General features: G+C 46.8%; 1 protein-coding gene across 15 annotated transcripts in view; it reads left to right on the plus strand.

Moving 5' to 3' along the window:
• The window catches only part of SCML4 (Scm polycomb group protein like 4), a 107,863-nt gene extending 83,940 nt beyond the window's left edge, over positions 1-23,923 (plus strand). For 8 of the 15 annotated variants that reach the window (XM_028104119.1, XM_028104127.1, XM_028104121.1 and 5 more), the window contains 3 exons: positions 9,524-9,814; positions 19,999-20,144; positions 22,701-23,923. In XM_028104119.1, the coding sequence (XP_027959920.1) occupies positions 9,524-9,814; positions 19,999-20,144; positions 22,701-22,826 (563 nt within the window). In that variant the 3' untranslated portion in view covers positions 22,827-23,923. Of the gene's footprint in view, positions 1-9,523; positions 9,815-13,706; positions 19,974-19,998; positions 20,145-22,700 lie in introns of those variants that run through there. The other 7 variants (XR_015768322.1, XR_015768323.1, XR_003609446.2 and 4 more) reach the window with 7 other exon arrangements.
• Positions 23,924-24,333: the final 410 nt, after the last annotated feature.

Below are 24,333 nucleotides of genomic sequence, written 5' to 3' on the forward strand. Positions count from 1 at the left end.
AAGTCTTAGGCAAACCAGAAACATTTGAGAGGACTGCCGAAGTTCAGGTGTCAGGCATTAAAAATTATGGCTGGTTTCTGTGCATCTCATTAGGGGAGAAAATATATAAATGTACTTAAATGGACCAGAGGGGAGTCATAAGGTTGATTCTGAGGGCTGAGTGATCTGAACTTGGAGACAAGCTTAAAGGGAAAAATCTATACTGGCCAGAGACCAAGTTAATGGAAAATTTAATTGAAGCGAATGAAATGCTAGGCCTCCTAGGTGGTGTGGCCTGGTGCCCTTTGAACCGGGAAGGCTGGGACCGGAGGCCACAGAGGGCCCTGAGGGAAAACATGATGAGCTTATCTGAGCAAGACGCAGGGCGGGACTGAGCCTGAGCAAAGAAAGTCCGCAAACCTCCACTAGAGCCTCAGGGAGAGGCAGCCTGGAGGGCAGAGAGGAAATCTGCTGATTTCTGCCACTGCGAAGTCCTTAGAGGGTCTCTGCCTCCCGCTGTGGCACTGAGCACGTGCTGGGCACTCCGGTGCCGGAGAGGAGCAGGGGTGCAGGCGGGAGGCCGCCACGCAAGGTAGGAAGCAATGGCCCCTCAGGAGGGGAAGGGCAGCCCCCCTGGGGACCTGCTATTGTTTCCCGGGGTCTCCTCCCTCCTGCCCCCTTCTGCGCTCTGCTTCCCCGCTTGTAGCTCTTTCTCTGCCACGGGAGCTTACTGGCTGCACCCCCAGAGGGTGGCACCTGGTTCGCCGTCGCTCTTGGAGCGGCAGAGTAGGGGGCCCACGGGGCTACTTCCTTTCGGAATCTGGGTTTCAGGGCTGGGATCTGTGCAGCTGCCATCTCCTCAAGCCGCCGAGCCAAGCTGTTCACACATGCAGCGCTGTGGCCACTGACCCAGTGGTTTGCCTTTCTTGCCGGCCTGGGCAGGGCTGTGTGGCCCGCTGGCCTGGGCAGACCGGCGGGCAATTTGTCCAGAGCAAGGCAGTGGCTCCCGGCCTGGGGGGAGGTGGCCGCGCCCATTATAGAAAGGGCTCACTGTGTGCCGCAGCTGCTCCTTCAGTTGAGAAGTTATGGCTGGTGTGGGGAAATAAGGTGGGAGTGGAGCCGGGGGTGTGGGTGGGTGTGTGCACGTGTGTGAAAGAGGCTGGTGGAAAGAACGGTCCGTACTGAAAAAGAATCGTTTCTAAGACTCTGGAATTTGGGGCTCATTACTGCACGAATAGGTATTATTTGAGACTAATTTTGCAGATGGTCGTATTGTTGCTTTTCAGGGCTTCATTTGGTTAAAGAACCCAAGTAAAGTGCTGGCTTCACTTTTTTTGATAAAATAAACAGGCCAGGTTCACCCAACTATGAGCAGTTCGGTCTTGGGTCCTAAAGGACAAGGGGTCAGCCGCAGCCTGAACTGAAACTCCATCAGGAGTGTCTGCACTTTTATACACGTGAGCCCCCCTTTTCCTCGCTGTGCTGCTCTTGCTGCTTTGGGACTTTCTCTCTCTGGCTCTTGGCTTTCTTCTTCCTGTCCCTCTGTCTCTTCCTGCTTCTCTTCGGACCTTCTCTACATTCCAGGTGCTCTTGCCAGACCCTCCAGAGCTGCAGCGGGAACGGGCTTTATCAGGCGGGCGATCTGGAAGGCTCTGCAGAGGTGAGGGAGGAGGGAGGTGCCCACACATGCCTGACCCTCAAGTTTGTTTCCCAGACAGGGAGGCTTAGACACAGTTCAAATTCAGAAGCAAATGGCTGTCCCTTGAGGCTCCAGTGGGTTTGAACTCTTCCAGAGTGTTCTTTGGCTTCACTAATGGGCAGGCTTTCTGTACAGCGGCTGGGAGAAAACGTAGTTCACAGAGCAGCAATGGTGAAAAAGGAACACCAGGCTCTCCCAAGTTCCCAAGTTCCCAAGACATTAAGTTCCCAAGACATTAAGCCCTGAAAAGTTCCCAAGACATTAAGCCCTGAAAAGTTCCCAAGACATGAAACCCTAAAAATGCGGCAGACGTCTTGGATGGCGCCATGGGTGTGTTTGCCTTTCTCTTTAAGCCTGCTTCTGTGGTAGTCCAAGAGCAGATTATTCCTTTCCCTGGAGGGAAGATGTAATGATTTTCCAAGCAGCATCCTTTGTCTCTTGTATACAGGCAGGGAGGTTATAGAAGAAAGTGCAGGAGACCCCTCTCCCTCATCCCACTTTGCTGAGCTGATGTTCTCCACAGAGATTAAATGGCCTTACATGGAGGCTGGGTTGGATCCTCTTGTTTAATGAGAGGTGCCAGGATGACAAGCTCATTTCAGATGAGAAGCGATTTTCTAAGAAATCGGGAGAAAAGGACCGGGGAACGTCTTCACCTGTCCGCCCTGTGGTCGGTCGCGAGTCTGTACACAGGGGCTGGATCTGCACGGGGCACTCGTGCCTGGCAATCCCAAGACTGCTGGCCCCATCTGGTGTTCACTCACCAGTCAGCCACAAAACCGCTGAAAAGTGCAATTCCCTCCTCGGGTACGGATCTGGTCCTTCTTTTTACAGACTTTAAGTGGTGGTTTTAGTGGTGGTGACACAATAATCCATGTGTCACACGATGAAATTCTTAGTTCCTAAGGGTTCTGCATACCCACAATTTCTCTCCCTGTATGTTGATGACTTCATAGTTTTAAATAGTAGAAAGGTGATGTATCCAGCAGTCATCTTTTCAACTAAAGCAAGAGGAATTGGGGGTAGATGTAAGGAGGAAATTTTAGGCGGTAAGATTTGCAGTACAATGAGCTAATTGTGAGGGAGATTGTAAAATCTCTTGCAGGAAGCTTTTAAATAAGAGGCTCATTTATTTTTCCTTATTTACCACCCAGCCTGAAAAGAGGGCTTGGTACTAACTCAGTGCATTCCAGGGTTAATACACCACCTTTCACAATTTTTGCTATGTCCATATAACAATTGTACAAGTGTTTACTCAAGATGTTCCTTTGAACAGATTCATTTCTTTTAACTTTAGCTCTTAGTCACTTTAAGCAATGATACCGTATCGGTGAAATCATAGTTTGATGGGCTAATTATATTTTATTGCTATAACACTAAAGTACATGACTATAAAAAATCATGTTCCCCTGTAGCTGTGTCTTCCAAAAAGATACATCTTCAAGTCCTAACTTTCTGCCTGTGAATAGAACGTTCTTTAGAAATAGGGTCTTTTGGGGAGCGTGGGTGGCTTAGTCGGTTAAGCATCCAACTCTTGATTTCAGCTCAGGTCATGATCTCAGGGTTGTGAGATAGGCTCCGCACCCGGCATGGAGCCTGTTGAAGATTTTCTCTCTCCCTCTCCCTCTGCTCCCACCCCCACCCCAACTCTCTCTCTCTCTCTAAAAGAAAAAAAAATAGGGTCTTTACAGATGTAATCAAGATGAGGTCATACTGGATTATGGGCCCTAATCCAATGACTGATGTCTTCCTAAGACCTCTGGAAACAGACACAGAGGCACAGGGAAGATGCCATGTGACAATGAAGGCAGATAGGAGGGATGTATCTACAGTGAAAGATTGTTGGCTACCACCAGCAACTAGGTAGAGACAAGGAGGATACTACCCTTGAGTCTTAAGAAAGAACATGGCCCTGGGGCACCTGGGGGGTGCAGTCAGTAAGCATCTGACTCTTGGTTTCTGCTCAGGTCATGATCTCAGCGTCGTGAAATCAAGCCCCACGTTGGGCTCCACGCTCAGCACGGAATCTGCTTGAGTTTCTCTCTCCCTTTGCCCCTCCCTCCACTCTCTCTCTCCAAAATAAATAATAAATAAATCTAAAAAAAAAAAAAGAAGAAGAAGAAAGAACATGGCCCTGCCGACACCTTGATTACATACTTCCAGCCTCCAGATCTATGAGAGAATGTGTTTCTGCTGTTTTAGGCCACTAAGTTTATGGTATCTTCTGTAGCCTTAGGAAATGAATACACCAAAGTCCCACCTAAAATCATGTGCTGTCCCACCAGTGGGACACACCTGACACTTGGGGAAATGCTGGGCTAGTTGCTCTTTGCAGTCTCTTTTTCAGTCCTGTAGGTGAATGATGATGGCCTGCATGATATCAGTCATTTTTACACTTCGGTATGATGTAAGTGTCAGCACCCCTATTTATAAGGGTGAGGAAAAGGCTGTTTTAACCAGGTTTGAGCAGATGTGTCTCATCAATTCTGAACGGCACCCTAGTTTGTGCACCTGAACATGCTGCTCACTCCCAGGCTTCCTGGGAGCTACAGGCTAAGCAGAGCAGCGGTGGGGGGCTTGCGGATCTGTCTCCATGGTTGTTCACCTGCTGCCTGTGGAATAATGGGTGCATCCTGTGCTGGGTAGAGGGCTATTGCCTAATGGTCTCTCAAGTCGGTTTTACTTTTTGATGAATTCATTTGGATCCCAGCCCAGAAGCTGGCTTTTATTACCTTTGATCTCACTCATGGTCGTCAGCAGTTTTTAAACCAATGAAGTCCATGTTCCCTTGTTCCCCGTTTCTGCACGTCGTCATAGGATGATGATCTTTCATCTGCATCTGTATTTTCCAGCTATATTACAGGTTGGAGAATTGTCTGCATTCTCTACCTTACCACTATCAGAACCACGTAGACATATTTAATCTCGATTTAAAATATTTAATAAACAGAACAAATATTTTAGTTAAATCTTTTTTATCATTGTTTATCATGTATCCACGATAATCCTTTCTAATCTGTATTGTAATGCATATTCTGTGTAATGGCCGCCTCACTGCTAACAGTGGCCCAAATGTCTACTCAATAGCTATTTATTGAGTGCCTTCTGTATGCCAGACACTGTGAGTAGCTTCCTCACATACACCAAGGCACCTGCCACTAGGAACACAGAAGCGATTAGTATCTCCGATACTGAGAACATTCCAGTAAAGGGGATATGAAGACAGCCTTACTGCTAACTGGCTTGGAATGGTGCTAACCCATAGTAGGTGCTCAGTGTTTGTCTGCCTCTTCCTCACTCCGTTCAGGAGGCAGCCTCGTACATAGCTCTGTAACCTGGGCCTTTTTAGAAACTTCATACTGCTGTCTTCTGATCCGGATGGAAGAGATGCAATAGAGGTCATCAAGGAGCAGGTGTGGCGTTCCAGGTTCCTGAAGACCACTTACAGCATCCCCGGGCCACGAAGCAGAAAGCACAGAGCATGCGTACACTGAGGCTGCTCAGCTTACTTGTGTCATGGTGGCCAAAGTGGTGTTGGCCGGACTTGCCTGTATAACAACACTCCTGAGAATGTGTTCAGACCCAGCACCAGGCTTCTGCAGTGAATTGTTTAAACAACTTTATTGAGATTATCATACAAGAGTGCAACACAGTGGTTTTTAGTATATTCACAGAAATGTACAACCACAATGGTAGAACACTTTCAATACCTCAAAAAGCACATACCCTTTAGCCAGCACCCTCTCTCCCCACTGCCCCCCTGCCCTCAGCAACCGCTAATCGACTTCTTGTCTCTATAGAGTTGCCTGTCCCGGACATTTCATATAAGTGGAATCACTTCATCCCTGGCCTTTGGTGACTGGCTTCTTTGACTTAGCAGAGTATTTCAAGGCTCATTCACGCTGTAGCAGTTATCAGTATTCATTTCTTTTTATGCCTGAATAATATTCCATTGTGTGGATATGCCTCATTTTGTGGATCCATTCATCAGTTGATTGCCTTTTTGGGTTATTTCCACCTTTGGGCTATTGTGAATAGTGCTTCTGTAAATGTTCATGTACCAATTTTTGTGTGGACATATGTTTTCATTTCTTTTGATAGATACCTAGGAGTAGAATTGCTGGGTCGTAGAGTGACTGACTCTAGTTTGAACTGGTTGAGGAAGAGCCAGACTGTTTTCTGAAGAGGCTGTACCATTTTATATTTGCACCAGCAGTGTATGAGGGTTCCAGTCTCTCTACAGCATCAGTGACATTTGTTATTATCTGACTTTTTATTATAAACATCCAAATGAGTGGAAAGTTACACTTCTTTGTGGTTTTGATTTGCATTCCCCAATGACTAATGATGGGGAACATGTTTTTGTGTGTTTATTGGCCATTTGTATATCTTCTTTGGAGAAAGGTCTCATCAGGTTCTTTGCCCATCTTTAAATTTGGTTTCTTTTTATTGACTTTTATTGAGTCACTCTGGAAACAAGTCCCTGATGAGATATATGATTTGCAAGTATTTTCTCCCATTCCATGGGTAATCTTTTCACTTTTTTGATGTTATCTTTCCAAGCACAGAAGTTTTACGTTTTGATAAAGTCCAATTTACCTATTTTTTCTTGTGTTGCTCATGCTTTTGGTGCTAAATGTAAGAATATCTTGCCAAATCCAAGGTCATGAAGATTTATTCTTATGTTTCCTTCTAAGAGTTTTGTAACTTTTTGCTCTTACATTTAGGTCTTTGGCCCATATTGAATGAATTTTTGTATATGGTATGAATTAAGGGTCCAATGACATCGTTTTGCATGTGGATATCCAGTTGTTCCAACACTGGTTGCTGAAAAGATTTTTCTTTCCCCATGGAATGATTTTTGGCACCCTTGTGGAGAATCAGCTGAACATAGACACAGTTTATTTTTGAACTCTCGATTCTATTCCATTGCTCTGCTTGCCTATTCTTATTCCACAATCACACTGTCTTCATTATTGTTGCTCTGTAGTCAGCTTTGGAATTGGGAAGTGTGAAGGCTCTATGTTCTTTTCTCGTGATTGTTTTGGTTCATCTTGGTCCCTCGAAAATCATGAGTTTTAGAATCAGCTTGTCAATTTCTATGAAGAAGTCAGCTGAGATACTGACAAGAATTACATTGACTCTGTGGGTCAATTTAGGGAGTATTGCCATCTTAATATTCAGTCTTTTGATTCATGAACGTGGGATTTTTCCCCATTTATTTAGATCTTCTTTACTTTCTTCCAACAATGCTTTGGAGTTTTCAGTTTTACACTTCTTTTGCTAAATTCATTCCTCCATTTATTATTCTATTTAATGCTATTATAAATGAAATTGTTTTCTTAACTTCATTTTCAGATTGTTTAATCTGAAACACAGTTGATATTTGTATATTGATCTTGTATCCTGCAACCTTGCTAAACTCATTTATTAGTTCCAATAATGTTTTAATGGATTCCTTAGGATTTTCTACATACAAGCGATAGATAGTTTTATTTCTTCCGTCCTATCTGGATGCCCTTTCTTTCTTTTTCTTACCTAATTGCCCTGGTTGGAACTTCCAGTAAAATGTTGAATAGAAGTCATAAGAATAAGCATCCATGTCTTTTTCTTGATCTTAGCAGGGAAAGCATCCAGTCTTTCACCATTCACTATGGTGTTAGCTGTAAGTTTTTTGTAGATGCACTTTCTCCAGTTGAGGAAGTTCCCTTCTATTCCTAGTGTGTTGAGTGTTTTTTATCAGGAAAGGACATTGAATTTTGTCAAATCTATTGGGACAATTGTACTATCTTTTTCTTTTTTAATTCTATCTATATGGTGTATTACATTTATTGATTTTTGACTGTTAAACCAACCTTGCTTTCCTGGGATAAATCCTACTTGGTCATGGTGTATAAGTCATGTTATATGTTACTGGATTTGATCTGCTGGCATTTTGTTGAGGATATTTGCATCCATATTCATAAGAAATATTAATCTGTAGTTTTCTGTTCTTGAGATGCCTTTGTCTGGTTTTGGTATCAGGGTAATAATGGCCTCATAGAATGAGTTGGGAAGTATCCCTTCCTTGTATTAATTTGCTTGTAAAGAAGTGGTTTTAATTTTTCTTTAAATGCTTGGTAGAATCTACTCATGAAAACTTCTGGGCCTGGGATTTCTTTGTGAGTAGCTTTTGATTACTAATTCATTCTCTTTACTTGTTATAGGTTTACCCAGATTGTCTATGTATTTTTTTGAGTCAGTTTTGGTAATTTGTCAGTTACTAAGTTACCTAATTTATTGGCATATGATTGTCCATAGTATCCTTTAATGATCCATTTTGTTTCTATAAAATTGGTAGCAATGTCATCTCTTTTATTTCTGATTCTAGTAATTTAACTCTTTTCTTTTTTCTTTGGCCAATCTAGGTAAAGTTTGTCAATTTTGTTGATTTTTTTCAAAAGGCCAGCTTAGGTTGCATTGATTTTCCCCATTGTTTTTCCAGTCTTTACTTAATTTCTGCTTCAATCTTTATTTCCTTCCTTCTGCTTGCTTCAGGTGTAGTTTGTTCTCCCCGCCCTGCCCCACTATCTTATCATGAAAGGTTAGGTTATCAATTTGAGATCTTTCTTCTTTTTAAATATAAGTATTTACAGCTATAAATTTTGCTCTAGGCGCTGGTTTAGTGACATCCCATATGCAATGGCTTTTATTTCCAGGCAAGTTTCATATTTATCCCCATCTATGAGAAGAATTGATAGCTCCCCTAAAAATCAAGTCTTAATCTTTCAATATCTACATTATGGGAAGAATTCATACATGAAGAAGACATCTGGATCTTGTGGCCTCAAATGTGTTTCCCCATTGCTAACCTTGGAGGATCCATTGGTTTTTGTTACTCTAGCACATTTTCTTTGTGGATGTCAAGATCTGTTTTGACCATATGTGGTATAGACATGATTACTGATGGGACTACGCACATACAATCTTGTCTGGGATGGGAGGGGCTGAAGAGAAGGAATTCCTAAGATATTTTTCTTCCTCTTTCTATCCCCATAATTCCCCTAAACTTTGTCCTTAAAAATATAACAAAACACCCCACACCTTTTGGCCATAAGTATAGCTCACAGACAGAGTTCAACAGGCTGAGGTTGAGCTTTAAAAATGTAGAAAGTCATGATTTACTTGGGCAAAGGGGAGCTGACAATGAGGTTGGCTGACTCTTTAGGGCCTTTACTCCCCCTGCACTTTTGATTGGCTCTTTATCTCTCATCTGCAGTTGATAGGGAGAACCCTGGGGTTGACCAGATCAGCATTTGCATCCCCAGTTTGTTAGCTTTGGTGGAAGGGCAGTACCCTCATGTGTTTTGGGACTGAAAGTGTTGGGGAGGAAGCACCATTGCCCCTGTGTCACCACCCAGGTCAAATTGTTTCTTTAACTCAGGGAAATTGTGACTCCTGCTTGATCTCTCTAAAGCATCCCGGGCCGGGTGAGGAGGGCAGTGTTGGTGGGCAAAGAGAAAAGAGAGCAGGGAGATTCAGGCAAGCTGGTAGAGACTGCATGGAAGGAGAAAGACCTTTGAATTTTCCTTTCAAGTCATCAATAACTAAAATAATCACTTTTTCCTCTGAACACACAGGGGCTCATCTCCCGTCCCTACTATAATATGCTTTGTTGGTGAGGCAAGTGTCTCAGTCTGTTGAGAGGTGAACTATTTGGGATTATGATGTGGGGTCCATTCTTCTCATCGCTCATCCCCACAGATAGTGGCACCAGTGCTGCTGGGGAAACATTTGCCAAGACTGTCAGGTAGCCTCTTGACTTGCTCTCTGATCTCTTCTTCTCTGTCCTGCCTTCTTGCTTAGCAAAAACAGCCACCACTGAGGAGTGCCTGGTGAACCCTGTAGGCATGAACCGCTACAGCGTGGACCCCTCTGCCTCTGCCTTTAGCCACAGGGGCTCCTTGCCCACCTCCTCCTCGCTGTACTGCAAGAGGCAGAACTCTGGAGATGGCCACCTTGGGGGAGGCCTGGCCACCACGGCCAGTGGTCCCCGCTCCAGCCCCATGTCCTCTGGAGGCCCCTTGGCACCTGGACTGAGGCCCCCAGGCTCCAGCCCCAAGAGAAACAGGACCTCTCTTGAAGGAAACCGATGTGGTAATGTAACGCATGCTCTGGCTTCCCCATGTTTTAACCTCCCTGGCCCTTGCTCTGGGATCACTACATGCTCTGGCTTCCCCATGTTTTAACCTCCCTGGCCCTTGCTCTGGGATCACTACCCCATCACTACATAGGGGGAAGGGGGTGGGGTGGGGGGGAACTGTGCTGTCTGAACATGGGAACACTGGGAAATCAGAAGCACTTTCATGGGTTTTTGTTGTTGTTGTTGTTGTTTTAAAGATTTTATTTATTTATTTGAGAGAGAGAGTGAGAGAGAGAGAGCACATGAGAGGGGGGAGGGTCAGAGGAAGAAGCAGACTCCCCGCTGAGCAGGGAGCGCGATGTGGGACTCGATCCCGGGACTCCAGGATCATGACCTGAGCCAAAGGCAGTCGCTTAACCAACTGAGCCACCCAGGCGCCCGGTTTTTGTTGTTTTTAAAGGCCATTAACTTCAATCTTTGACCACAGTAAAGAAAGTGGTATATTAGAGTAGGCTAGGCTGTAGGAGTAAGTAGACTCCAAAATGTACAGTGGCTCAAATGCAATAGAAATTTATTTTTTGTTCAAGAGTCCAAGGTGGGTGCTCTCAGTTGGTAGATGCATCCCAGTTCAGGGACTTAGGCTTTGTCCATTTTGTGGCCCTGCTATCCCCTGTGGCCTCCATGCCCCCAACACGTAGCGGGTAGAAAGGGAAAGAGTAAGCAGGGAAGGCACACACTCCTCCCTAGAGCCTAGAAATTATGCACCTCACTTCCACTCACATTTCATTGGCAAGAGCTGGCCATTTTGCCACACTTAACTGTAAGGGACTCTGGAAGGTGTAGGTCAACTCTGTGCCAGGAAAAAGAAGAACCAGATGTCGGTAAAGCATCTTCTCTTGCATAGTGGGTGACATATGCAGGATACAAATATGTGGACAGAAGCAGAGTTAAATATTTCCACAGTGCTGGTTGTAATACTACCTCTGTCTCACCCGTTAAAGATACCTTGTCGGAATGCAATGCATGAAATTGCTCTCATTCTAGGGACAGCTTGGTATCCATTGTGAATTATGTATTTTTTTAAATCATTTTCAAGCTTCAGTATTGCATTAATGAACAAAGGCTGTGGAGCATAGTAGATAATCACATGGACTGTGGAGCCAGATGCTCTGGGCTGGAATCCTGGACCCACCACTTCTTGATTGACCTTTTACAAGTCTGAACTGCTCTGTACCTCAGTTTCCTCACCTGTAAAATTGGAATGATAACAATAGCATCTACCTCATAGGTTTGTTGGGAAGATTAAATAAGTTCATATGTGTATTTAATGCAAGACCAAGGACATGATAAGAACTCAATAAACATTAGCAGTCGCAGATCATGTGAGCCCACCTCTCAACAGATCACAGCCCAGCAGCTCTGCACCTGAAAACTGCTGAAGAGAAGAGTCCCCAGGCCCAGGAGTCGGGGAGTCTTCATCTTGCCCCTCTGGAGCCTCCCAGTGGATTGGCTGTCTTCTCTGGCAAGCCACATCTTTGTTCTGAGCTGTGGCTCTCTCTACCAGTAGCCCTGTGAAGCCACAGTGATGAGCTATTTTGTGTGGTCCAACATCCTCCACGTGCTCCCCTGAAGGACCTCCCCCCATCCCACACAAGCCTCTCCTGGCTGAGGATAGAAAGGTGGGCAGGAAACACAGGGAAAGGCAGTTCTGAGGGGAAGAGCACAGAATCCCTCAGCCATGGGGGCTCTTGGCAAATGTAGAGGCATCCTGCAGACTACTTCCCAACATTGTCACATAGAGCTATCAGCCAGGCAGAAGATTTGAGCGGGCAGAACCCATTCTCCAAAGAGGTGAGACATTGTTCCACCTGATTTTTAAGAACAAGAGAAGAGAACAAGATCTGGCACAAATCAACATCTTAAAGTAAAAGAGGGGGCCCCAGCTGTTTCCTAGGCTTATCCCCAGAGTTTGTGTAACATCTGGTATAGAGTAGTTCAGTAAACATTCATTATCTCTGTGCCCCTATCATGATGCCAGTGCCCCCATGTTGCCCCTGGTTCTCAAACCCCTCATCTTGGTGTCCCTCTGCCCTTCACGTGTCTCTTCCTCTCAACCTCTTCTCCTCAACCCAATTCCCATTTTCTCAGGGCAGTGATCATAGGACATCACCTGATTGAATTGACTCAACTCATAATCCTAAGAGTGTTAACACTTTTTCAAAAGGAGATATTTACTCTCTCTTCCATTCAAGTTGGTGGAGTATCAGGCCCTAGGTCTTACGTGTAGGATTCAAGCAGTAAGAAGAAGGCATGATTTGGATGAAGAGAACTTCTAGCACTAGCTGAAGAATTGTCTGCTCCATCCCAGTCTGTCTGGTGCCCCTAGATGAGGGGAATCTTGGACCCCCTCAAAGGGATCTCAAGGTAGCTTCCCTCCCCTAGTCCCTGTTGCCTCTTCTTAGAGGAATCCTGGGATGTCCTTCCATCCCAGCTTCAACAACCCTCTTGTCTTTCATTTTCATCTCCGCCCCCCAGCCCTTTGTTTTCCTGGAATGATACCCTGATTAGCTGTCTAAGGAGTCTGCTTTGAGGGGAGGCCCGGACCCTCCCCTGGAACCAGCTCGGAGAGAGCCCTCTCCTTAGAGCTCTGGTTGCTCCCTGGGAGAGCCCCACTCATTCAGGACTTCTTCTCAGGATGTTGGGTAAAATCAGAGAGCTGGAGCCCACCAGTGCCTGCTACCTTCCACTCCAAGCAAATCACTAACTGTATCCTGAATACTGACTATCTCTTAAACGACTTAGAAATATTAGTGAGAACTTTTATACCCAGCAAATCAGAGTCGTTCATAATTAGCAGGACCCCTTTGGGCTGTGGAATATTCAAAAATCACACAGCCACCCAGCTTCCTCAGAGTTCAACTGCTGCAGGATGTAGCAGCTGAAGTTCATTGTTGAGCCACTGTGTTACATTGAAGAAGAATAAAAGTATTTACCCTTTGTAGGTACATTCACTCTCAAATTCTCCAAAGATTCCTTTAACCAGTATGCTAAATGGAACCACGGATACCAGAAAGCCAGCCAGCTGTGCTCATTTTAGCATCAAGGTGGAGGAAGAGGATGGGGAGAACAAGGGGACAGGGGCAGTGCCGACCCCTCTGACTCTCTGAAACAGGGTTCCACTCTGCTTACCTCTCATTAGCCAGAACGTAGTCATGTGGCCACCAGCTGCAAGGGAAACTGGGAAATATGGTTTCGTTCTAAGCAACCATGATCCCAGCTGGAAATCGGGGATTCCGTTACAAAGGAGGAAGTGGGGAAAAAAGATACTGGCGAGGCGAGCGACAGTCTCAACCACACCTCCCGATTAGAAATGTTCGTTCCCTCGATTTCCTTCTGTAGCACTTTGTTCCCTCATCTCTAGTACTTCCTCCTTCCTGTCCCATAGTAGGAACCAGACCCTCAGCTTTGTGAGGTCCCTTGCTCATCTCTGAATCCTCCATAGTCCCAGAAGAGGGGCCTGCTTGTTTGAGGCATTTACTAAATAGCTATTTATCGAGCACCTACTATGAGCCAGACACTTTCCATACATTATTTATGACTTCCTATAAGTTATATTTTGTAATTTATTATTATGGTATGTGTATATTATTATAGTGGGTATTATTTTATACAATGTACAGATAAAGAAAATGAAGATCAAGATAAGGTCATTCAAGTGTGGAGCCAGGATTTTACTCTAACTGGCTCCAAAGCCTGCGTCTTTCAAAATTACCCCAGGCATTTTCAAACTATGTTCAGTGGGCTTCAGCGGGTCCCTTTGAGGTTCTAGGGGCTAGGGAAGAGGAGATGGGAACAGACAGGATTCCAATGCCCCCCTCTTTAACCAGGGCCTCTTCACATTTGCAGAGTGGGGTTCTGCGTATGTTTTGCTTGAACCGAGTTTTCACAGTTAAACACATTTGGAACCCAAAGAAATAAGCCATGCTGAATTGAGTGGCAGTATATTAAAGTAGGAGAGAAAACCATTGGCCTCTTGCCCATTTGTCACCTGGCTGCCAGTCTGGGCACCTGCTGTGGGACCTCTGGAGGCTTGGTAAGTTTTCCTTCCGCCCAAGGAACTGCTCCATTATTGCTCTGGAATTGCATCCCAAGTGTAAGTAGTTGGTGTTAAGAAACTGTACCTCTTTAGGAGGGTTTGACCCAAGTCATAAACCCTAGAAGGGACCTAAAAATGGATTTTCCCCTGTGGTGCTAATCAAAATGGTTTAAAACACAGAGGCCAGAAAACTGCATGGGGCTGCAGGCAGGAGGGTGGAGATGGATGATGTGACAAACCTCTCAGCCTTTTCTCTCCCATGAGTACTAACCCTGGCCTCCTGCTGTCTTGGTGTCTTGTACATATGGCCTCTGCCATGCCAGTGGGCTCTGAGGGGACATATTCACATTTCCCTGGTTTTTCCTGGTACTACAAATCTGAGAGCTCTTCCCTGTCTCTCATCCTAGATATAAGCACCAAGAGCTATAAAGTTTTCAGATGACAAAAGCTTCCTAACTCTTGCATTAAATAGGCCATGCTATAGAATTCCCAACCACAATTGGTCCAAGCTTCAGAATCAAGAAATGAAGTAAATATGACATTGTTTTTACTACCCAAATGCTTCCCATGGATTAGAGTTTGCTTCATTGGGTGAGGTGTTGGGTGACAGACAGAGAGACCACCCAGTCAGAAAAAGGAGAATGGGGCCCACACTCTATGTGAAGGAGTTTCAAGTGGGTGAAGGCATGACAAGGGCTTATTCATTCTGGGGAAAGAAGAGAGTTTGTTCAGAACTGCTGAGGGGAATCACGCTGCGAGATTTGGGGTCCATGTCAGGCAGATTGGGCTTTAGTCTGTGAGAGCCAGACATTTCTGAAGAGGAAAGTAAGTTGATGGCCATGGACTTTAGGAAGACAAACCTATTGGCCACTACGGGATGACATACAATAACAATTAGAAGAATAGCAACTACCTTTTGGTTAATCCCTTACTGTTTAATGCTTCACATTATCCCATTTAATCCTCACAACATGGTAGGTGTTTGACAGGTGAGGCAACTAAGTCTAGGAGAGAGTTTGCTCAGCCAGCAGATAATTATTGAGTATACTATGCTGAGGGATCCTCTTGGGTCTAAGGATGGAGCTGTGAGCAAGACACATGGGGGCCCTGTTCTCTGACAGTGTGCAATTCCACAGAGACAAACATTAACGATATTGCACAAACTTAATGACAACTGAAACTATTGCTCCAAAGGAAAAGTATGGACACTCTGAGAGAATGGGCTAGGGAGGGGTCGCTGAGCCTACTCCAGGCAGGTGGGAAAGGCTTCCCTGGGAAGTGACAGTGGAGCCAGCCAGACAGGGAAGCAGGAGTTGACTGGGAAGAGGCAGTGGAGAGAAGGAGTGGCTGGAAGCTTCCCAGCAGAGGTCAGGTTGCTTGCCCAGAGGTCACAGTGTCTGTGGTGGTAGAGAAGGGTCCAGCCCAATTTGGCCTCATTTCAGGCCTGTGGTCTCTCCTTGTCTCTACAGGCGTCCTCTCTTCTCATACAGCGCGTCAGCTGGTCTTGAAGGAATAAAGGAAAAACCTGAGGGGCACCTGAGTGGCTCGGTCGGTTAAGCATGGATTCTTGGTTTCAGCTCAGGTCCTGATCTCCTGGTCTGCAGATTGAGCCCCGTGTCAAGCCCTGTGTGTCTCGGGCTCCCTGCTCAGTAGGAAGTCTCCTTCCCCTCTGCCTCTCCCCCGCCCCACCCCTGCACACATACACTCTCTCTAAAACGAATAAATAAATCTTTAGAAAAAAAAAAAGAAAGAAAAATCTGATTAAAATTTGAGGATTAGTCAGGCTCTCTTCTATCGTCTATCTTTCTCACCTCATGGAGTCTTAAAAATTCTTACAACAGAAAAACAAAAACAACACTGTTTTAAGCTGTCTGATGTTGCCCAGCTAGCCTGGGTACCTCATACACTCTGCATGGCCTCATTTCTAGGAAGGATGCATTTTACAGGGATCAGGTCATTAGGAGGAGCTGAGAACACATGTACTGTCCCCTTGCCTTCACCTCCATCCCTCCCAACCCAGATCCAGCTGCTAGAGAGGATGAGAGGGCCAAAGGGCCTCACAAGCAGCCTGAGGAAGGACACTTTTTGGAGGGGTCCCTTTTGGAGACTCATGGGCTTCCCTTCAAGATGCTTTTCGTCAGGCTCCAGCCCAAGGCCACATACTCACTTGATTCTTACAATACTCTTGAGAAACAAGATGAAGAAACCGAAGCCCACTGAGAATGATCAGGGCCTGGACAGGGCTACACGCCTAGCTGTTGGCTCTTCAGTCAGTGTGTTCTGCATGTGGACACACTGATGAGGCTCTCTGGTATGTGAGAGAGTAACTCCCTTGGTGTTGTGCACGACAGCCTGTGGCAAAAAGGGACCAAAACAGCAGCAGAGATGGAAGGAACCTTAGAGATTCCCTCCAACTCCAACTCCCTCATTTCACACCTGAGAAGCACAAAGATGCTTACATAGCCGGTGGGTGGTAGGGACTTTTGACTCCCAGCTCATTGCTCATTCCATTTTTCCACATGGCTATACTGTTAGCTAAAAAGTTTTCTTTGAATTATGAACGAGCAAAAGGAGATTATGTGTGTGGTTGTGGGCATGTGTGAGACACAGAGACTCACAGACAGCAGTGCAAGGACCTGGGCTGTGACAATGCCTGGGGTTGCTCTAAGCACTGATTCACAGGCATTCTGCTCCTGGTGCCTGTGAGGTCAACCTTAGAAACAACCACCGCCATCTTTAGTTACACCTCCGTTCACGACTGGGTTTCACTCTTCACTGTCTCTGGCAGCTCCAGTGAAGGTACATGACATACACAAAGCTCCCTGAGCTGGAGAATGGTGCCTTCCCAGGAAGGTGTTTGGTGAGCACTCCTCACGCCCTGGTCCTTTAGGAGCAAGATTCTTTTCACATTCCTCCTGTCTTACTGCTGTCCAGTGACCTCCGCCTGGCCTGGCTGTGTCAGGCCGGACACATCTGTCTTCCTGACACCTTCACAGCCACTGGAGGGGGGCTGGCGTATTTATTATCTTTGTGAGCACACATCACTGCAAAGGTTTTACAAACCTGCCACTGGAAAGTTCCATTTCTCTTTCTTCTACAGCGAGTTTATGTGCTTTGGATCTTGAGCAACTCCCAAGGTGTGACGGGCTTCCTGCTGCTCTCTGTCTTGTATGACTGAGAGGCCCCTCAGAGAGGCTCCCAAGCCAGGCCCGGCTGCTGCCGTTCCATCCTGGAAAAGTGAAAAATGCCCACAGCAAGCACCGGGCGCCAGGAGCGGACCGCTTTCCAACTGGGCTGCCTCCGTCCACAGCCATCACCTGGAGAGCCTCCTCATAAAGACAAGCCTGCCCCTCTTGCTTAACCTCCCCCCACCCCCCGTGGCCCCTGGCAAAGTTGTGCCCTGACCTTGCTCAAGGAGCTTAGGCTCCCCGGGACGATGCCGTGAATTGGTCTGGTATTCTCCCTTCCTGTCAGATACAGGAAACTCGATTTGACCTCTGCTCAGAACACTCTAAAATCATTCGTGGCACCGAAAGACTTCCAGCCTTTGTAATCAGAGCATCTATTATCACCCCGATTAGTGCCGAAGCTCCGATGGGGCGGATTCCAAGGCGAATGCGATTTCCGTGATTTCCGTGATTCCTCGTCCCCATGTTGAGTGCAGATGTCTTTAGATGCAGTGAAATCATCTCTAATAAGCATGCATCGGCATTCAGATGGCTCCAGGGTGCATTAACAGTTTCCCGGCAAAATGCCCCATGCCAACCCACCTTAGGGGACCCTTCCAGGTCCAGCAAGGAAGAGGCAGGGGAAATCTCAAAGTAAATCCAATTCTCAAGCAAACCATTGTAATTTTAGGGCAGACTTGGAAATGCGATGCTGTACTTCGCTCAGCACTAATGGAGAACTGTGCCCTTCCTTCTCAAGCGCATTAAAAAGAGGAGCAAGAAAGAGACAGCAGGAACCACCGCACCCTGGGACTGGAGGAGGGAAATGGAAGCCGAGGCTTCTGGACATAGAATTATTCTGTAGGGAAACCATTTCATTGTTCAGAGCCTCTGCTTTCTTCTGCCCTGAAAATAGGATTAAGAATTATCTGCTCAAGGCTTTTGTATGAGTTAGTTATACTGTTTCTACAAAGTATATTGAGCCCACATTTACAAACACGTTTACTTCGAATTGGGGAGGAGCCAGTGATTATAAACCCTGTAATGAGAGGATCCTGTTTTTCACCAAACACTTTGCCCCGGACCTGGTACAGAAGAGACGCTCAGTAGATGTTTATGGAATGAATGGGGTAGGGGTGGGGTTGGGGGGAATGAAAATGATCATCCTCAAGAAACTTAAACCTAACTGGAGGTTACAGACATACATACCTGCAGTATAAGGCAATTGTGGAAAGCATCTTAGAACAAAGGTGTGGGGTTAAAAGCCGAGGAAGGTGACATCCAGATGGCAGGACACAGACACGCTGCCTGGGAAGGGTCTGCCTGGGCTTTGATGGCCGGTGGAACATCTATGGAAAGGGGAGGGTAAGTGCTTCTAGAGGAAAGCAGAAAGCACTGACTAAAGACAGAGAAGGGAAGCTGAGGAGACACTTGGTCGGCGTGCCCGGATAGGACTGTGCAGGAGGGCAGTGGAGGCAGGCAGGGTGCCTCCTTCCCTCTGGGGAGCACCTGATGCACGGTAGCTCTAGGGCTGTGTCTGATCCCATTTCAGTCCTGACACATGCCCTTCCTGGAGGACAGCGTTGCCATTTTACAGCCAATGAGCTGAGTCATGGTCAAATTGCTAGCAATGAACAGCTCCAGGATTTGTCCCTAGGTCTCTCTGGCACCAAAGCTCTTCCCCTCTGTCTCAGAAGGAAAGATATTATTAAGACCAAAGAGAGTCCTTGACCTTGAGCTAGACTGTGGACTCTGGAGTCAGTGCATAGGCAAGGGACATTCACAAGGGGCACGGACAGAGCTGGGTCTGGGGAAATCGTTGAGGCAGTAGACAGTTTTGCTCTAGAAGGAAGCGATCCAAGGGCAAGGATGCCCATAGAAAACCGTTGCAGGGGTTTGGGTAAGAGGTTCCCAGCTAGGGGAACCAGGATGGAAGGGAGGATCCCATGTGAGAGGCTTCCTTCTAAGAGCTTTAGAATAATTCATGTGGGGAGCGAATAAGGGATGCTAGAGATAGGGGTAGAAGTAGAGACATCACTGTGGTTTCAGAAACCTGAGGGGCAGGGGGAGAAGCTGGTGCAGGGGAAGGAGGATGAGTTAATCTGGGGCATACCAAAAAAAGTCAATCCCTAAATAGTGCAGGTGTCTGATTCACTACCTTCCTCTGCCTTCACTTGTCCTGCACCTTTTAACCTGCCATGTGGGAGACTCACGGATGCAACAGTGCAACTCATGCAGTCATCGCTTTTCCAGGACCAGCTACACACCAGGCACAGGAGTAGGTCCTTGGCTGTCAAGGGGTTCCCGGGCTGAGGGGTAGATTGGAGCAAGTGCTCAGAAGAGCAGGGGGGCGGTGAAGGCACTCAGGGCACGCTTGCAGCAGCAAGACCACGTCTCCTTTCTGCTCAGGGCCCTCACAGACAGGGGTTCCAAGCGTGGGTGGCAGAGACCCCGAACAAGGACCCAAATGCACCTCAGCTTGGCCACATCTCTATGGTCACGGTGTCCCCGGGGAGGCAGGGAGGAGCTGCATTCATTCTGGCCCCCCAGCGCGGCAGGGGCCCACAGGGACACTGATCTGAGCCAGCTTTCTCTGGTCACCAAGGACCCAGCTACAGGAGGCCCGGGGCTCACTGACACAGAGCTGAGCAGGAGGGGTTTTTAAAACTCGAGCGTGGATCAGAATCTCAGCCTGTTGAAGGAGATCCATTTTCTAACAAGTTACTCCCTGGGAGAACAGAGGAGTTTTGCACAGATGGGAGGCTCTGCCTCCAGAAGTGGCCTCCCCGTGCTCCAGGCTCCCGATGCGAGCAGCCACTCCAGACTTCCTCTGGCGCAGAAGGTCACTTGGGCCAGGTGGGAGCAGGTGGCACCGGGGAAGCAGGGAGGCCCTCGTCCCCGTGTCTCATGCTCTTCTCTGTGCCCACCCATCCAGCCTCGAGCCCTTCCCCCGACGGGCAGGACGCCAGGCGGCCGAGGAGCAGGAACCCGTCCACCTGGACTGTGGAGGATGTGGTCTGGTTTGTGAAGGACGCTGACCCGCAGGCTCTGGGTCCTCACGTGGAGCTCTTCAGAAAGCATGTAGGCGCAGGGTGGGCCCGGCCCGGGACGGGGCAGGGGGGTGGAGGGCTGCACGAAGGCTGAGGGTCAGGCAGCCCCGGGGCTGTAGAAGGGGGTGGGCTAAACTAAGCGCTGGGGAGGCCAGATGGAGCCACAGGCTGCTCAGAGCAGAACAACCACATAGTTTTGTTTTTAAGAAGGGGTATTTGTCCCATCTCTTCCCCCGTTTTGACCTTTATTAGGAGTGCCTGCTTTCCTGCCCATCCATCCGTCCAGCTGGTCATTCAACATTTGTAGCACACCTACAATATGCCAGGCAGACTGTAATAGCACTGATTCCTAAGCTGCTTGGAGGATTCGATGAGAAAACGCACGTCAGGTGTTCGGCACAGTGCCTGGCTTGTAGCTAGCCTTCAGTTCACATGTATTCACAAAACTAGGAGAATCCGAAATACATAAATGTGGTAAATGAAAAAAAATAGGTAGGTAGTAATTAATACTGCATCTGCCCAGCTTACTATGTCAGTTCTCCGTTGCTACTATCACCAGTTACCACGAACACCTAGCTTAGAACAACACAGATTTATCATCTCCCAGTTCAGTGGGTCACAAGTCTGACCAGAGTCTCAGTGGGTTGAGGGCAAGGTGTCTGCAGGGATGACAATTACTTTCTAGAAAGTCTAGGGAGAATTCGTTTCCCTGCCTTTTCCAGCATCTGGGTCCACCCTCATTTCTTGGCCCTGTATGGCTCGGCCCTTGTCCTCAAATCCAGCAGCATCAAGTGAGTCCTTCCCAGGCTGCCCACTCCAGTTCTCTCTTCTGATTTCTTCTTCCACTTTTGAGGATCCTGGTGATTACACTGTCTGTCCCACCCGGTAATCCAGGATATTCCCCCTATTTTAAAGCCAGCTCATTAGCAACCTTAATTGCCTTTTGCCAGGTAACCTAACGTACTCCCAGCTTCAGGGAGCAGGATGTAGATGTCTTGGGGGGGGAAGCGAGGGAGCATCATTCTGGCCTACCACAGTTACCACGATATCCTCCTGTCTCTCACTTGAATTTGGCGATTCTGGCATAGAAACCATATTCTCAGATCTGGGGAGACTCCTCCTCTAACCCGACACTCACATTTCGTTAGCAATATATCTGATGTCACTGGACAGCAGGGCCTTGAGAATAAGCACCCCAGAGGGTTACGTTGAGACGGATCTGAGTGGGAGGAGTCTGGCTGCCTTCCAGAGTGGTAGGGGACGGTGGAAGTCTAGGAGGTGGGGGTAAGAGAGAAGATCAGGTCCACAGATGAGATTGGTCCACTCTGCCATTTTGCCAACGACACAGAGAGTGAGTGATACAAAGTGGGTGCTTCTGGCTGGCAGCCTAGATGCATGAGAGGGGCGGGGGGGGCCCTCACATAGTTGTAGGAGTCCTGTAACTGCCTCTTCCCCCGACCTGAGCATTCAAACTATCTTTGTCTCTTGTGGCCTGAAAATAACAGTATAGGTGAGTGAGGAAACCGAGCCTTACTAGGTTCATGAATTGAACATGCATTCTGGAGGGTTACCATCTTCAGAGACAAATGGGAACAATACCAAGACCACGACCTCAAGGGGCTAGCATCCCCTTAGTAGTTCACTGGGCTAAACCCCGAGATGAAGCAGATGCATTATTTAGTTGTATGCCACCTGGTATTATTAACAGGGCCAAACACCTGAAATCCCTCCTGAAGTGTAATTAGCAATTTGGTAATCAGCTCAAGGTCGGTGGGCTTACCAAGAAAAGAACAAGAGATTAAGGTGATGGACAGAATACCCAGCACCTGAGATCGAAGGGTAATTGCTAGTTTCAGGGTCCAACTGATGGATGACGCTTTGTCTTAGTCTGTTCACGCTACTATAACAAAGTGCCATAGACCGGCTGGCTTATGATCAAGAGCAATGTATTCCTCAGTTCTGGAGGCTGAAGTCCAAGATCAGGGTGAGAAGCCTCCTTCCGTGTTGCAGACTGCCATCTTGCTGTAGAAGGATACTAATCCTATCCCTGAGGGCTCCACCTTCATGACCTCATTACCTCCCAAAGTCCCCACCTCTAAATACCGTCACATCTGCCTGGGGCTTGAACTCAGGCTGACCTGCCTTCTAGTTTGGGCTAACCCCCACCTCCAAATACCGTCATATGGGGGGGGGGTAGGATTGCAACATTTGAATTTGGGTGAGGAACACAAACATTAAGTCCATTGCAAACTTTTTGCTCCTTTAGCCCTAAAGCAGATAAGGAGATAAACATCACAGGGGGCATATTGGGAACATAACTGGGGTTTATGTTTTGTTCCTTCAATTGGGAGCAGGAATATGAAAAATCCAGTGTGTCATATGACCTCAGGGAGATTATGGGAAGAGGAACACAGTATTTGTTTGCTCTATTTTTTAAAAGAAGACATTGCCTTGGGACTAAAAGAATGTGTGCCTGAGTGAATCCATATTCCCTTACCTCATCCCCTGACCCCCTGTTAACCATAGCCACTGTTTGATAAATCTGACCATCTTCTGGATTTTCTTTTTTCTGATCCTGTTCCACCAGGAGATTGATGGCAATGCACTCTTGTTGCTGAAGAGCGACATGATCATGAAGTACTTGGGTCTGAAACTGGGACCCGCGCTGAAACTCTGCTACCATATTGATAAACTGAAGCAAGCCAAATTCTGAAGGTTTTTACAAAGATAGAAGCGAAATCCAGACAACAGGTCTCAAGATCATCTTCTGCCTTACCAACATCCAGCCACCATCACAAAATGGATTCTCTCCTGAAAAATAACAGCCACAAAGACTGGGTCTTTTTTTAAACCTTGTGCATCTCTGCCTTTTAAAAAAAATTCAACATGGCCCTTTTGAAAGGCTCTTCTGTGTTAATGATTTGCCAAAAAAATAATGGAAAAGCCTATTATTTTAGCATTTCTGATAGGTTGGTTGCTCTGAGAATGGGTCCTATTTTTGTGATGAGAGATCAGGGAACCCAGTGCTACAGACCACGGAGAACCCTGGAGGGTTCCAAGGAGGTGAGAATAAAGACCTTTGTCTCTACAGGGACTCCACCATAGCACCACCTGTCTTTAACTCTGCCCCAGGGACCTGTCATTGTGAGCCTTGCTTAATTCAGCTCTGGAAGCTGTCTTCTGAGGAAACATGCCTCCTCACCTTGCACTATCTGGAAAACTTGAATTCTTTTGCTCTCTGAAAGAGAAGAAAAAAATCTTTTTCTATTCCTAGTTATCTGAAGTACTGTGTTGTCCCACTAGAGGGCAGACTGCTAATGAAGTTTCAGGACCCTCCCAGCAGCAGCCTGCTGATTTAGTACTCAGCGGACCGGTTAGGGTCTCTGTGAGCAAGATCTAGCCTACACAGACATGGAGAATTTCTTCCACAGTCAGCACCACGGGTTGCAACTTGGGGAAGAAACTATCTTCTAGAATGTTCTAGTTCATATCCAGTCATTATTGACTGACTGAGATGCCCAAGCAGCAAAGGCAAAAATGTGGAAGTATGTTCTTCCCAGATGGAGCTTTGGAGTTCCTTCCCTTTCAGAGTCCTTACCGGGGTGTTGATGTGTTGGCACGCTGAAGAGTCTTAGTGACATTTAGCCCATGGGTGTTTCTTTTAAAAAATTAGAAAAATGTCTCAGATAAGCTTTGAAATGGGAGAGTGTTGATTTCTTGTTACATTTCTGGATTGTGTAGTTGTACCGCTGGCAAATCTTTCTAGTTCTCAACAAATACACGGACATGCTGTTACTGGGTTTAATTCCATTTACAAATAGGTTTTCCTTCCTCGTCGTGGAGTAATAGGAAAAAATCGATTTTTCACCCCTTTGCAGCTGTGTCCAAGCAAGGATGACGCGTCCCCAGTTTACGAGGCAGAGGGCAACCTCATCTCCATTCTTCTTTTTATCCTTCTTTCTCTCTTTCCCTCTTCCTTTTATCCGTCCTCCCTTGCTGAAGAGGAAACAGATTTTCAAAATGAATTCACCTTTGCCACGGGCAAATCCTCTTCCTTAAAAACATCCACAGTGTTAGAAGTGAGGAGATGAATACTAGACTCTGCAATCTCTGGGAGGGTGAGGATCAAAGAAAACTCAGGGCCTCCCTTGGCCCAAATGCAAATTAGAAAAAGCACACCTTTCTCCGGGGATGCAGCCGAGCAGGGGGGGGTCTCAGGT

This window comes from Eumetopias jubatus, unplaced genomic scaffold, assembly GCF_037043125.1.
Source record: "Eumetopias jubatus isolate StellerSeaLion01/CBP00866 unplaced genomic scaffold, mEumJub1_p1.0 scaffold_6, whole genome shotgun sequence".
In the NCBI taxonomy this organism is placed as follows: domain Eukaryota; kingdom Metazoa; phylum Chordata; class Mammalia; order Carnivora; family Otariidae; genus Eumetopias; species Eumetopias jubatus.